This window comes from Phascolarctos cinereus, unplaced genomic scaffold, assembly GCF_003287225.1.
Source record: "Phascolarctos cinereus isolate Bilbo 61053 unplaced genomic scaffold, phaCin_HiC Scaffold_1;HRSCAF=81, whole genome shotgun sequence".
Classification (NCBI taxonomy): Eukaryota; Metazoa; Chordata; class Mammalia; order Diprotodontia; family Phascolarctidae; genus Phascolarctos; species Phascolarctos cinereus.
In genome coordinates, this window is record NW_027555514.1 from 172,650,081 (window position 1) to 172,666,828 (window position 16,748).

Below are 16,748 nucleotides of genomic sequence, written 5' to 3' on the forward strand. Positions count from 1 at the left end.
ACTCTTTATTTCTGAGATCTATACTTCTTTTTATATAAGTAAAATCAAACTTGCATTAGCTTTTTGGACTACAATATCCATATAGCTGTTTCATTGAACCTTTATATATATATAAAAGCCTCTCGAATGTTTTTAGACCCTCATCTATAGCCATACCTTCCCTGTCTTGGACTTATGAAATTGGTTTTTTAAACCCAAATTCAAGACTTTTACATCGTACCCTATTAAATTCCATTATATGCAATTAAGTATATGTTGAATCTTATAAAGATCTTTTTTGGGTCCTAACTCATCATCTGTTGTGTGAGCTATCCTCAGCTTTGTGTCATCTAAGAAATTTGATAAGGATGCAACTATGCCTTTATTGATACAAATGTTTAACAAAATAGGGCCACAAGGCAAGCTACCCTATTCTCATCGAATTGCATGTAATCCATTAAGCTGCAAACAATAAATTATGCCAATAAAACAGTGACATAATTTGTAATCTCATAGTCCATAGGTGATATTTTCATCTCTCTCTTGGTCTTGATGCTCTTTTTTGTAGAGCATGAGGATTAGGAGTGCTTGTGGTATGGCACCCACCATTAGAATCACAAGGTATTCTGGAAACCAATTTATACTTACTCTTGAAAGGTTTCCATATGAATTCTTATGAAGAGGGAGAAAGAGTACCAGTGTAGACTTGCACACAGAGGTGCTTAATGTAAAATGGATGAACAAATTAATGGCATAAATGTATCTTATAAAAACCAATAGGTGGACTTTCACACATGAGGAAGAGAAATATAGTGGCATAATCCAGCCCAATGTAATCCTAGGAACTGACCTGTGTGCTAGCTTGTCACACATGAGCTAGAAGAGAAAGATCCTTTGTGTGTCATTTATAGGACACCTTGATAATGAATAGTACTTCAAAAAATCAGATTCAACATAGCTTGAGTTTTTCTCTGGCTGTATTATTCTTCGTTAGGATAGTTTGTGTCTTCTCAGTACATTTTGGTAGGGAAAGCTGTTATCTTTTTCTGGGCCAATAGCAAACTGCTGGCAATTAAATCAGTTGTCTTTTTTTTTTTCCCCCGTTATGGATTTATCTGTCATTTGAGTGATTTGGGAAACCTTACAATGGAAAGATGACAACATCATCCCTGAATCAGAGTTATTGGTTGCAAAATTGGTTAAGATTTAGTTATTGTTGTTGAAGTTGAAGTTTATGTATGCTATTTCTAAATTTGAAAAGTATCCCCCTCCCCCCCCAGCTTTTAATTTCATTATTATTTTGTTGCAGAGGATGAACTGGCAACTCCACCACTAGATGGTATCATTCTTCCAGGAGTGACAAGGCAAAGTATATTGGATCTGGCACACAAATGGGTGGGTTATTTTGTCATTAACAATTTTTGTAACTGTAGAGATTTTCCACTTGCAACTTGTCATGAGATAAACAGAAATGGATATAAGCCCAGGGTAGTGTTGAAATAATACCCTGTGGTTCCAACTAATCTTATCTCTTCTTTCAATCTTAACGTGAGTAAGAAGAGCTTGTTTAAAAGAACTGTCTTGGCAGGTTCATCAAATAAGTATAATTCATTCCAAAGGATTGAGAGAAACCTGTTAGACAAGCTCTCAGAATGAAAAAGGAAAACCCCATTCAGTAAGGTGTTACAAAAATGTGTGCCACCATTTTACTTAATGAGGAATGGTTTTTCTGTAATAAACATGCATAAAAACTTTTATCTTTAGCTGTATTCGTACTCCCTGTTTCTGAAGGGTAATAGATTTCAGCTATTCACTCAGCAGTGATAAAAATAAAAGTATACTCACTGATAAACAAATTGTTAATATATCCTACTACAAGTAGATTCCCATTACTCCAACCTTATTTTTAAATTAGAATGCTCTAGAAAATAAATCCAAAAAAATCAAAAATTGTTTATAGTAGCTCTAATGTTCATTTGTACAACACTGGGGAACAGATTAAAACATTTTGTATTGGGAACAGTGTCGTGAGGAACTCATGATGAAAATGTTGAATGGAATGGTTGTCTGACAAGGATATTTGGATGGAGCTTTTGACTAACGTGGTAAAATCATCTCCAAGGGACCATGGGTAGGCTTTGTCCATACTCTGGTCAAGCAGTGTTAATAAGAAACATGTTTATAAACACAGATTTTTTTTTCTAGAAGAGTGCTAACAGTTTCTCTGGCAGAGATTTTTGAAATAGAGGAAATGTGCTATAAATAATTCTACAAACCCCTGAAGTAGACAAGACCCAACTGCCACATGCTGCCTGGCACGTTGGCCATGACATTTGCAAACTGTTGGTATAATTTCAAACAGCTTGCCCTGTCCTAAATATGTTTAGAGTTGGAAAAATGTGTTTTTGACACGCAATAATTTGTGTTGTATTAAAAAAAAATCAACCAAGTACAGAAGGTTTGATGACAAGTTGCAAGTGGAAAATCTCTATGGTCCTAATGATTTGCTAGTAGAAAAAGTAGGTTATTATGGGGGAAGCTTTTTTTTTTTGACTTCTTAGTTATAATGTGTTTTAAAAGTTATTTTAAAACAGGGAGACATGAAATGCCAAGAGTGCTGTGAGAGGGGAGGGCGGGTTACAAGCCCTCATCAGCCAGAGGAAATGGTCCAAAGATAAATAAGGGTGGGCAGGGGGAAGACAGTTCAGCATGTGTGTATTTTCCACAACACAGAACTCAGCTTGTTTTTAATTGGCTTGGCTGATTTTCTGGACAGGTTTGGTTGGTGTTTTTTTTTTTTCTTTCCTTTTATAAAGACCTTTGTAAACTCATGGTTGGAAAAAAACATAATTACAATTGCAGGGTGAGATAAACTGAAACTTACAAATAAACATAATTTCAATGGCTGGTATACTTTCTTTCCCTTATTTCTTGTTAAGCTCTGTTAGCCTACCTGTGATATAGTGTATTTCCCTTCCTGAGCCTAAGAGCTGTAGTTTCTTATTTTCCCTTTCATGATGTTTTTGGGTTTTTAATTTTTTTTAATTGTGATATTTTGTAAAAAGGGTAATCACTTATTTGGTACCCAGGAACTCAGAACATATGGTGGAAAAAAAAACCAAACCTTTTTTTTAAACCAATTACTTAACAGGAGGAGTTAGAATTGACAAAACTGAAGAATTAAAAGGGAAACTATATTAAATGTTAAACTGTTTCTCTTGTTGAACTTTTCAGCAAGAGTCTGCACATCTGGGCAATAGTCGGTGAGATCTGTCACTGCTTACAATGGGGAAGAATATAGAAACTGAATTTTAAAAATGTTATTGGAAACATCCAAATCAATGTGTTCAGATGGGCAGGAATATGGGAAGTAGAATTCTCTGTTAAGAGGAAAGGGAAGGGAATGAATGTTTATATAGCGCCTGCTATGTACTAGGCCCTATGCTTTTTAAAAAAAAATATTAATTTGATACAAGCACCCTGGGAGATTCATATTATTATCATCATTTTACAGTTGAGGAAACTGAGGCAAACATAGGGTAAATGACTTGCCCAGGGTCACACAGCTAGTAAATGTCTTTAAGGCCACATTTGAACTCAGATCTTTCTGACTCCAGACCCAATGCTCTATCCACTTCACCCAAAATCAAATTGTCATCACATTCTATCTTCCTATTTGCTGTGAGTGATGTACAGTGAGTATCATCTTCCTTTATTACCTCATTAGAGTTCTTGATGGCTTAAACCATGGATTTTTTTTGAAACAGAAGAAATGTACTATAAACGATTCTGTAATTTTCTCTATCTCTTGTACATAATTCTTATTTTGGAAAAATTTAAGGTCATGAAGGTCAGAGAAATTGTCTAGTCCTCTGTCTTGCAATCATAGCCATCATCTTCCTTTATGATAAAATTCCTTCAGGAAATCATGATTTGGGAGATAGAATGCATTTTGTTGCATTTTATGTCCTCAGTAAGTAATTTAAAGGAGCTTATGCTTGAAGTAAAAAAAAAATTCAGGTATTAAAGATAGCAAGATAGAAACTATGTAATACTTAGTATAGTCTTATATTATCTAATAAGGTGTTTTTTTTGAGAAAAAGAGGGTCACACCAATGTAGGTGACTCTTGATAATAGTGTTTAGAAACTACACTACTTTAAATTAGTTCCTTCCTATCTTTAAACTACAATTTCTTCATTAAAAACAAACCAAAACCTTTCCCAGCTTACTTATAAGTGAGATTATGTAGAATAACAATTGTTTTTCCACATCTGAGTTTAGAAAATGTTTATGGGTTAGAAATCTTATGTCTGCCAAAAAATTGTTATTCTCCATCTCCTGAACAGGATGAATTTAAGGTGACTGAGAGGTACCTCACTATGAATGACTTAATCATTGCTCTGAAAGAAAACAGAGTAAAAGAAATGTTTGGCTGTGGTACAGCCTGTGTTGTTTGCCCAGTTTCTGATGTACTATACAAGGATGAGGTAAGAGAAGTATTTCTTCATTTTTATTAGTTCTCAAGGTTCACTTATGGTTTTACTCTTTTTGCCTGGGTTATGGTACAATTTAGACATAGCTTAAAAGGGATCTTTTAAACTTTTTAAGCAATTAACCTTTGGTTTGGGTTTTGGTTTGTTTATTTCAAATGGAGCTGTATTAGCAGTTTACTTTCTATGTGATTTATTTTGTGAACACATAGTTGTGAATAATTTCTGATCTCAAATAAATATACCACTATCGGTTAAGTCTTACGGAATTCAAGTGTTTTTGATATTGTAGTAGACCCTCAGTTTTATGTATTTTTCACCAATGCAATAAGGAAGACTTTTTAGGTAATTGACATTGTTTCCAACCTTCAGAACTAAGGAAGATTTCCATTATCCAAGTTGCTTTGCTAAATTAAGAACTGCAAGCAGTCAGTATGAGCTTTATGTGCATGGTTTGGTTTTTCTTGTGTTAAATGACAATTTTAAAGAGAAGTGTATTATTTTGAAATGTATTTGTGTTTCTATGTATGTGGCCAAACTCCTACAAGGCTGAAGCCACAAGGTCAGAAGCTAAGCCACTGCTAAATTTAGTAATCCCTAGTACTTTATTAAATAAATGTGTTTTTATCAAACGTAAAATTCCCGATGCATTTACGAGTCCTGTTAAAGAAACGTGAAGATTTAATTGGCAGACATGTCCTCCTCCTAATAAATTCCTCTTACCTTCACATTATTTCTGCCTACTTTCCTCATCATTCTTATTCCTTCTTTATGACATCCCAGCTGTTATGATTAACATCAGTTAAATTTATAATTAGATGGTATACAGGCATTACTCCTTGAGATATTGATTTGTTGAATTTACTGATTATCTAAATTCCTTTGATTTTACATTGAATATAATTTTTCCTGTTTGCTGAAGTGGTGTTTACTTATTTCTCATTTTTGGTGGTCTTAGTACTTTAGGTCTTTAGTATATCATAAAAAGATTTAATCATATAGTGAATATTGTGTATTTTTTGTTTGATATTCTGTACTTACATATACTTATATTTTAAAACATTACTGACAGTATTAATGGAGCTCATTATTATCTGTTGATATAAGGACAAATACCAACCAGATGTACCATTTCCTAAAGAGATTTGAAATATGTAAATCAGCGACCATTGGGAGACTGAAAGCCTGGAAATTGTGTCAGTGAACAAAAACTTCATTTTTTGTTAAGCAGCTTATGACAGCCTATGACAACAATTATTAGATTATAAATTTATTTGTGAAATCTTATGGTGGAATATTATGAACAATAACAGTACAAGAACAAACAAGTTTAAAGAGAGCTTGGAAAGTGATTCAATTAAGTGGTCATACTAAGATCATTACAGAATAAAACTAGATGGACAAGAAGAAAGAGATGAAAAATAGAAAATATTTGTAAAATTTATGTCAAACTTTTTTCTCCATCAACTGCAATGGAGCCACCATATTTGAACTCATAATGTAAGCATAAAATTTTTTGTTGTACTATGTGAGGAAATAGAAATTACATTAATGAAACCAAGGGTGGAAACAACAGCTTGATTTTAACAAGTCCTGCCTATACACAGTAGAGGTCTGTGCTGGAGGCAACGCCATTTTGGGGGCAACAAAATATCAACTCTAAAACTTTCTGAAAGAGGAAGAGATTAGGTTTGGGGAAAATTTTTTGTATTGTTACCGAAAAAGGTAATTGTCATCAACATATACATACCTTCATATATGTATATACTTACTTTCCTATCTTAGAAAAATTTGTGCGAGTACCCTACACATAGACATCAAGAGCATCCTTGATGAAAATGTGAAGAATAAACATGTAAACTTCTGCAAAATATTTTACACTAGATAACTTCTTTTTGATATAGTTGATGGAAAGGTGTACAGAATGCCAGATATTACTATGTCTATTTACTCTAATTTTTTGTTGTTCTTCAATCATTTTCAATTGTATCTGACTCTTCATGACCCAATTTAGGGTTTTTTTGGCGAAGAAACTTGCCTTTTTCAGCTCATTTTACAGATGAGGAAACTGAGGCATACAGGGTTAAGTGACTTGTCCAGGGTTACACACCTAGTAAGTGTCTGAGCCAGATTTGAACTCATGAAGATGAGTCTTCCTAATTCTGGGGCCAGTGCTTTATCCACTGTGCCACCTAGCTGCCCTGTTATTTACTCTTAAGAAAGCATTCAGTTTGGTAGCACAAAATGTTAAAGATTTGCCTCCCATACATATGCCAAAATTATACAAGATTCCCAGCAAGATATTACAATAGACATGGCTTTGGTTGATCACTCCAAACATTACTCAAGCTCTAAAATAGAGAAATGTATACTTATTAAAAGCATCTGCCAATGTGGTGGAGGATGTTCAACATAAAGACTAAATGGAACGAGGAATCCTACTGCAATGGTGATGTCCTCTAGATACTTCTTTGTAGATGACATTTTGTTAATTGCAAGAAGGCATAGAATATCCTTGTGCCTCCTAAATGAGACCTTTAAAATCCCTTAAGGGAGTTAGGTCCAGCTATCCACACTGAAAACAACAAGTGAATGAAGAATACCTACTGTGTCTTCTTGCTTTCATTCTATTTCATTCTATTAGCCCTCAGAGTAGGTCATAGACATTTGGGATTCCATTGGGTCTGAGAAGCTGAGGAGTAGATAAGATATCCCTTATATTCTTCTGGATAGGCTCCTTTCTTTTATATGATTCCCCTCTGTATTAGATGATTATACCTGAATCTTAAGGCAACTCCCTGGGAGATGTTCCCTACTGATTTTCTAACTATTCTATGTCCTAACTCAACTCTCTACTTGTCATACCCAGAAATTCTACTGGGAATATATCACAAAGTGGTCAGGGAGGACAAAAATATTTGTTATAGCACTTTTTGTCATGTCAAAAAGTGATGTAAATTGGATGACTATAAAATGAGTAATTGCTAAGCTAATCAGGGCATATGAAAGGAATGCAATATTGTGTACCTTCTTCCTCTTCTTTCTTAGAATATTCATGTTCCAACTATGGAGAATGGTCCTAAGCTTGCTACCCGTTTATTAAATCAACTTACTGATATCCAGGTAAGTGCTTATTTATTTAATGTCTACTAAATTCAATCAGTGGTTAGAACCAAATGAAATTAATTTCAGGTTTCTAAGTAATTATAAGTTAGCAAATATTTATTAAGCTCTTACTATGTACCAGACACTGTATTAAAAACTGAAGCTACAAAGACAGAAATGAAGCATTTCCTCTTTTCAAGGAGCTCTCTAGTATATGATGGGAGGAGAAAACATGCGCACTGATAAGTAAATAGAAAATAAATACTAAATGAATAACAACTAGTTTTGGGAGGAAACATTAATGACAGGGGAAACAAGTTACTGTGAACAAATTAGTCTCTCAGTGCCCCCTGTACATAGTTGTTTGCACATTCTCTCTCCTATTACAATGTGAGCTACTCGAGGGAAAGGACCATATTACTGCCTTTGTATTCTCAGCCCTTAGCATGATGTCTGGCAGATCATAAGCACATAAAAAATGCTTGTTGATAAGCTGATTGACTGTTTCTCTCAGGTGATACATTGCTCAATAGATGCTGATCTCTATTGGTAGAGTGATTTTCCTTAATGGAAGTTCCATATGCTAATGAATCCATAGTCCAGAATAAAAATATCAATAATAAATGAACAAAAATGTGGCTAAGAATTCCCAAGATGGTGTGATATGTCTGTGCCTTTCTTTGTATCCTCAGAATTTAGCACTGTGCGTAGTACTCAGCAGATGCTTATTAGATGCTTATTTGACTGGCTGTCTGAATGCATCAATAAAAGAGGGAGGGAATAAACACATATAGTATCTACTATGTTTGAGGTAATGTACTAAGCATTTTTTGCAAGTAAGAAAAGGGCAAAGACAGAAAATGGATAAAAGAAATTAAAAAATCTAATAGAGTTAAAACTTCTATCAGTGAAAGTTTAGAAACAAAAGGTAATGGAAGAAAGAAGGTAGAATGACACCATTTTTTTTCTCACCTGCATATATTCATTCAATGTGTAATTTAGTACCTTTGGATAAGAGGAAATCAAGAATTTCTCTTTTTAGCTAAGTTTAGTTAGAACTTTCATGCAATTTATAATAAAAGCTAATTATTTGTAGAGAAATCCATATTAAAGAGAAAATAAAATCATTGTATTTTAGTACAGATAGTATAATGTACAGAGGCACCATGAGACACATACTGTATAGGGGGCAGGACTTGGAACCAGAAAGAACTACGTGCTACCTGTATAACCAGGGACAAGTCACTTAACATCTCAGAATCCAAGGCAACTTTCTTAAGACTCTTCTGGTGGAGTTACCTATCTGCACAAGAAGTTCCCCACACTGATGGAATAATAAATAATAATAGTTCATGCATTAAAAATAAAAAGTGTTTACTCCAAATTTTTCAATAGCAATGGATTATTCATTTGGAATACAAGGCTGTGACCTTGGTCTTTTTTTCCTTTGTGCCTGTGGGCACAGTACCCAGAGGAGTCTTGAAATTGTTCTCTCACACAGTGGCAAATTGGTGCTGTCAGCCAAGCCACTAGGTTGTCTATTTCTCTCCAAGAAAAATAATTTGAATATCCATTCAGAGAAAAGCCTAGAATTGCTCTGTGTGGTGCATTTGATCTGTCTAACATTACATGGAAACATGGATGTTCCCCACAAAGTACTGTGTAAAAGCTTCAGAGAGCCCTGCCAGTATGCCCCGGGGGAAACATTCCTGCCCCACCACAAATTTGGCTTTCTCTTTAACCTTCTGTATATGAGTAAGAATCCCTGTGGTTAAGCATTTAATCCCATTTAGGTAATTATGTTTTCCTCTGTCTTAGTTAGATAGATTCTACAAATACCTCCTAGGAAGAGAGCACTGTAAACTCTGATTGCATTTGTTGAAGAAAGAGAATTACCTATGTGTACACCTAACCCAAATTACATTGAAGGATTGTATTTAGGGAACATTCATTATTTTGCTAGTGTTCCTTTTCTTTTGTCCTGGGGAAATAAAAAAAGACACTGGAACTATCCCCACACATGGGTCACCCTGCAAATTTCAGTTTCTTTAAAGGTATTGGGAGGTACTTTGTGCCATTACATTCTTTGAAGGAAAAAAAATCCTTAGTGTTGCCAGAGTTAAGTGTTTTTCAAGAAAATTTCCACAAATTCTGAATTAGACTTTTTCAAAATGATTTTGAGACAGCTTGAAAGTACACATTATACTAAGTACGATGTTTTACTTTAAGAAAATAAGCACATTTCCCCAAAAGATTTCTATGTGTTACCTCCATTAATTCTAGGTTTCTTTGAGAGAGACTTGCAAAAAAATATTTAAACTTAAAATTTAAGTCTGGAAATATTTATAAAATAATGAGTTCATAGTTAAAATATTGAGATGTACCAACTTTAGTGTGTTCAAGTCTCATCAGTGGAAAGAATTTTTTTTTCCTTCAAGATAACTAGATATTTGGAGACGAAAACTGAAAATCTAATATCCACAAGAGAACATTTTTGAAATTGCAATGAATAATAATAATAATAACCAGTATTTATGCAGTGCTTTAAGGTTTGCAACATACTTTACATATTATGTCTCATTTGCTCATTTGAATACCATAGGACCAGGAATGACATGACTAATATTGGATTACCTTTAGATGGGTTGATATTATTGCAGTCAGAAAATTTAAATTTCATGAATATACCTTTTTCTATTGAGTTCATTAAACACTTATTAAGCACTTTCTATGTAAGGCATCCGGGATGCAAAGATGAAAAATACGGTGATACCTTCCCCTAGGAGCATACAGGCTAATAAAACAAATGAGATGATAGAAGTAAAGTGCTTACCATATGGTCTGCCACATAGTAGGTGCTATATAAATGCTTATTCCCTTCTGCCTAAAAGTAGAATCCAGGTACACAAGTAACTACTGTGCCGGTCACAAAGTGATAAGCCCCAAAAAGGGATCTATTCACAGTGCCCTAAAGACACAGGAAACCACAGAAGACCTTGTGGAAGAGAGAGCATATGAGCTGGTAGTTGAAGGAAAAGAAGGCAGAGATGTGGAAGGATCATACTGTGAACATAAGGACTAGCTTACAGGCATGAAAAGAGGAAGAAGTGTACTGGATGGGGCCAAGAAAATGACTGTTAATCCAGTATTCCTGGAACAGAGGGAAAATTAAGGGGAGTACTATGAAATAAAGCAAGAAGGGTAGGTAGGAGGAGAAAGTATGGAAGATCTTAAAAATAAGAGTATATTTTATCTCATAATTATTTAATTGATTAGTCATAATTAACTTAGTTATTGTTAACTATAATTATTTCATTCATTCAATATGTCCTGTATAATTTACAATTGTGAGTATTTCAAATCTTAAAAATATTAAGCAAAAACATTGAATATTTGTGTTTCTCTATGTCTTCCAAGTAAGACATACTGTGTAACCTTTTCATTTTCTCTTGCCTTTAAGTTCATGAGAGAACTTCATTTTCCTTGCAAAGATTTCATCAGTCAGGTCATCTTGCTTAGAACATAATCAGTTGTCTTCTTTAACTGGGCTTTAACCAGGAATGCATACATACATACATACATATGTGTATTGATAGATAGTAAGAACCTAGTGAAAATCATTCTTGTTGTTTTAGCATGAGTGGCATGATCACGCCCATACAGTAGAATAAGAATTTTCACGGCTGTGTGGTCTTAATCTGATGCTTTTATGAAGATTATGCCTGAGGAGTACAAGCTGTGGCGTGACATAAAGGCTTCCAGTATAGTTCTAGTAACACGTTATACCTGCATTTCAAGGACAAGCCTCACTAAATATAGAGATGCTTTCTACTAGTGGATTGGCTTCTTGGGGATGAATTTTTTTGATATGTCAACCTATGAAACAAAGGAAATGTAAAATTATTCTCATTCATTGGATGGTGATGGTGGCAGAATGGTTGAACAAGGGACTGAAGGTACAAATAATTATAGTTTTTAGACAATCTATAAATATGAACACATGTGAATAACCCTACATGACAGATCCTTGACAATGACCAACAAATAGTTATACCTTTAGAGGGACTCAATCAGATCAATTTAGACATTCTCATTATAAATGAAATGAGAAGACAGGAAATTTCAGCTCAGCCAAAGAATGCCCCCTAAGTTTTCCTGGAGAGGCACATCAAGTAATTAGCAGTTGGTTTTACTGTGTAATCAAGGGCAATAAGAAACATAATTTCATGAGTTATTTGGTCATTTTGTTTTGTAGTGATCATGGTAAGACTTTTCAAAAAGACCTCCGTGAAAGTAATTGTGGATTTTGGGGCAACAACAGTTGAGAGGATTAGGAGGCACAGAATTCTACAAAGAACTTCATACTTCTCTCCAAAATAAATAAACATAACTGACACTTGATAACTTTAAGGAATAAAACAGGATAACTGAATTTCACAGCTGAAAGGAACTTTAGAGTCCATTTTAGTCTAACCCATATCTTAAAAAAAATGTCACTCTCTTGTTTGTCACATGACCTGTGGCAACCAACCATTATCACTCTGTCTCTAGTCTAACCTATCTCTGGCCCAAAGAAGTTTTAACTTCTCTTAATTTGGCCCTTACCTACTGCCAAGTTGTAGAGGTCTGACATAACCTGTCATGACCTGATCACAACCTCTTTTTCCAGCCTTATTATACATGACTCTCCTTCATGCACCCTTCAGTCCAGCCAGATGGGGTGTCTTGCTATTACTCACATACAACATTCCGCTTCCCATCTCCATCTCATACAAAGCTATGAGCTGTTCTTATACCTAGGATGCACTCCCTCCATATTTCTGCCTTTTAGAACCCTTATTGCCTTAGTTGCCCCCCCTCAGGTGGCAATGCTCCTGTTCCTCCAGGTTCAAGTGTCTCCCCAACTGCAATAACCTTGTTTTGATGTTGTGTGTTTTGTATTTAGGTTATGTGTATGCATGATAATCTGCTGGAAGGCGGGAGCTGTTCCCCTTTTACCTTTGCTTGCTTCATGCCTAGCACGTAGGCATGAAATAAATGCTTGCTCATTGGTAGATTTGAAGAGTTAATGCATTGCTAGTTTTGCTGAACTGCTTTTCTCTTTCTTTCTTACAAAAGGAGGAGAGAGGAAAGAATATACATGAAAATGATTAAAAATAAAATATCTGTTAACAAAAAAATTAGTTAATTGCATTACCCATTAGCCAAATAAAAATTTTTGTAATTGGATTCTCTGTTCTAAATATTAGGGATTATTTTAAATTTTGAAAGGAAGCGACAATATTCTATAAGACCAGAGAGAATAGGCTGACAAGGAAAAAGTTCATAATGTTATAGTTCATCAAATGATGTATCTTCAAATAGTTGAAGAGCTTTTATGTACAAGAGGGATTAAATATATTCTGGTTGACTCCAAAAGGTATGTACGGGAAAAATGGATGGAAATTATAAATGTGCTGTTTATAATACAAAGAATAACTTCCTAATAGTCCGAGCTAGATGAAAGTAGAATGCACCAACCCAGGAGGTATTGGGCTCATCATTAACAGAGGTTTTAAAAACAGCAAAGTCATTGAGGAAAAAGAGGGCCTCACAACAACTTTGAGAGGTAAGGGCTGTCATTTGGACAAGTTAAGTAACTTGTAGAAAATCAAGCTAGTAGGCATCTGAGGAAGGATTGGAACTCCTTTCTTCCTAACTCCAAGTCCAACACCCTATCCACTATGCCATCCAACTGTCTCTTGTAGGTAGCCAATTAATAAGAAAGATAAGAAGAGTATAATATAATTGGATGGCATGTGCTTCAGAAGAGGAGAGATTGTTCAATTATAACGGTGTCATACATTTTAAACTTTTTAAAATTTATGAAGTATTTTCCTCACTTTAGTGATGTTTAATAGGCAATATAAGTATTATCATTCCCATTTTACAAATGAAGAGACTGAAGATGAGATTTGCCCAAGGTCAAGGTAGTCGAGACGACCTCAAGTCTTCTGATTCCAAGATTCTTTTTACTAGCTTCACAGTGACAATGACAGAAAAATGTTCTAAAAATGGCAGTAAAGCTCAAGAATGTAGGCATGGCTACTCCTCTTCCACTGAGAAAGGGGAAGTGTGCCAAGAATTAGCTACCATGCTGGACCGAGGGTGCATTACCTTTGGTAGAAGCCAGATTTTAGGTAATCAAGGGTCTTAGAAGGAAAGTTTTGAGGATGTAGCAAAGTTGGATTATAATAGAATAGGATGGGTCTTCTTTCAAAGGTGAAGGAGAGCCTAGGGAAAGGTAGGTCTGAGCTTTCTAGGATGTGCTTCAGTTAAGTAAAACATATAAACCTGTTTTCATATGGCTTTGATTGACACTGTGATTTTTGGAATGAAGGAAAGAATTGTTGATGTAAAATATGGCATACAATTTTAGTTTGACAGGTTAGCCAGCATTGACAGATTTTTAAAGATTTTGCTTGCTAGCATTACTGTTTTTCTATTAGGCATTTATCTATCTATCTAATCATTTTGCATGTAGTACTTTAAGGTTCATAAAACACTTTTTTACATTATCTTATTTGATCTCTAAAAAAGGAAACAGCAGTCAGTTAATTTAGATCATATTCTTTTTACCTACCAAAAGCCAAATGTAGACATGGGTGCATTTTAGAAAGCCAAGCAGTCATTTAATATTTATTCAGCACCTACTTTGTCCTAGATTCTAGGAATACAAGACATGAACAAATAACAAAAATGAAATTGTCCTTGTCCTCAAGGAGCTTACATTCTTTTAGAGAAAATGACATCTAAAAATATACTTTATAAGATCTAACGGCTTACAGCTGAACTAAGAGTTTTGAGACACCTGCACAAGGCAGTTTCCAGGAAAGAGGCACTAGCAACTAGGGTGGGAAGGAAGAAGGAGGAAGTTAGGGGAGACCTCATGTGAGTTACAGCACTTGAGCAGAGCTTTTAAAGAAAAGTCTAAGAAACAAATATATTAGCTTCTAGTAATGTCTTTCTCCTATTCTCTATCACGGCTAGAGTGGATTGAGCACCAGCCTTGGGAATCAATTGGATCTGGGTTCAAGGCTGGCCCTTGTGACCTTGAGGAAGTCATTTAACTTTAATGCCTTAGGCAACTTTATAAGACTACAAGTTTCAGATGAATCGACAATATGTATTAGTTTATTTCTATGTCAGAAGCTCCTGAAAGCAGGGATATTATTACAGGTCAAAACCTAATCTGGAAAGGCTTTGAAGAATTATCCTAGCTGAGCTCAGAAAGATTCATATCCAGATTGGCTTGTGGGGTGATACAGTTTTTTGGTCTTGGCAAGTTTTGAAAACTGTCTTCTAATTCATAAAAGGGTAGTGATTTACATCAATGGGGAAAATACTCACACTGACAAAAAATCACAGCTCCTTAAAATGAAGTACATACAATAGAGTTTATATAAAAGTATGAAGCTTGATTATTGAGTATGAATATTTTTAAAGTTTTCATTTTTTCCAGATAGCAACAATCCAACATTAAACAAAAAAACTCCCTATATGTTTTTTTTCTTGATTTGATTTTTGATTTTTTTCTCTAAGTAATTGATCTACTTACTTGACCTTGGCTTTTTTGTAATGATTTAGTTTTAAGCTTTTCCTGCACTGTGATCTTTCATTCTTGAAATATGTTTTCTTCTTTTTGTTGCAGTATGGAAGAGAAGAGAGTGATTGGACAATCTTGGTGTCTTGAATGAAAAGCAGACGATATCATCTGTACGTTATTGGGGCAAGCCATTGTGTTTGAATTGTGATAAATTTGTTTGGCTACCAGTTTATAGCTGTGTGTAATGTATTTTGTATTATCACTGTGTTCCTGGGGATGATTGCTTCCACATGCCAGAGAATAGAAATAACAATCACATTATTTTCTTCAGTAAGCTTGCTAGTAGAAGCTTACTTTCTTGTAGCAAGTAGCTAAGATGAAGCCATAAAAAGTAGAATTTTCCTCACAATTTTTAGTGCCTCCTTTAGTTGCCTTGTCCTTACTCATGATTTAGAATGGAATATGCTCTTCTTCCTTTACCTTCTTGGCATTTCCCCCCTGTTCTTTTATTTACCAAATAAGACTTGACTGACTAAAACCTGGTTCAGATGAATTTTACTGTTTCCTTCCTCATCATCTTTAGGTTACTCTTCTCTGTGTCACCATTTTTCTGTTTTTCTTTGAGACATTGGAAAAGCTGGATTTGTTCTCTGCACTTGGGTTTTGAAGTGAATTTCCCTCTGGCACAAGCATTTTGCTTAACTCTTCTGTTCTATACAATAGAAATGTTGCCACAGAGGATAATGACATTATCCCCCTGCTCAATTCTGGATCTAAAGTATCATTAATAGCCTTCTATTAGTTCCTTATGCTTGTTTACCTTTATTGCATATTCACAGGGGGTTTCCCCAGGGAGGCTTCAGTTTGCAGAGTTCCTCGTCATTGCACCTGGAGGCTCAGGGGATTTTCATCAATATCCCTGCTAATAATCTGCACTGTAATTCATTTTATTACTCACTCTCCCTCTTCCTTTTTAGTATACCTAACTCCCATATGTCAACATTTAGCTATAAAACACTTATCTTGTAGCTAAAAGACATTGCAAATTGATTTTTTTGAACTATTAAATTTCTCTGTACAGTATTAGGTCCCTAAGGGACTTCCTTTGAAGTTCTTCAGACTTCCTGAGGAATGTACTCTCCCGTCTTTTTAAAGATTTCTTCAAATTTTGTAGTGATCTGAACTCTTCTCTAATCACTAAAATAATTACATAATTGTACTGAAGAACTGAATTATCAATGACAACTGTGAAAAAGAATTTTGGGTCTATATTCTCTTTAAAATAGGTTGTAAGCACAAAACAGCAGTTTCATAGAAGTATGACTGTATGTTCTTACTGTCTTTACATAATTGAAACTGGTCAATTAGCATTTGTGTTTGATTCTTATGATTAGTATATATTTTTTAACATTGTTTTTAGTTCCCATGGTCTGCTGAATCACCGGCCTGGAGAGATACCCAAAGACATACAATAAGATAGATAAATTATCCTGATACTGACTTGTGCCTTGAAGTGAGATACAAAGTTATAAGAAATAGAAGTGCATTTTCTAGTGAGTGAAATAATAGTGAATTGTGTAATATTTG

At 34.7% G+C, this 16,748-nt stretch overlaps 1 protein-coding gene across 1 annotated transcript in view; it reads left to right on the forward strand.

The window, feature by feature from the left end:
• Positions 1-15,393, forward strand: part of BCAT1 (branched chain amino acid transaminase 1) — a 67,541-nt gene extending 52,148 nt beyond the window's left edge. The window contains exons 8-11 of the mRNA XM_020965008.2: positions 1,289-1,374; positions 4,328-4,468; positions 7,520-7,594; positions 15,267-15,393. Of these exons, the coding sequence (XP_020820667.1) occupies positions 1,289-1,374; positions 4,328-4,468; positions 7,520-7,594; positions 15,267-15,308 (344 nt within the window). The 3' untranslated portion in view covers positions 15,309-15,393. The remainder of the gene's footprint in view (positions 1-1,288; positions 1,375-4,327; positions 4,469-7,519; positions 7,595-15,266) is intronic.
• Positions 15,394-16,748: the final 1,355 nt, after the last annotated feature.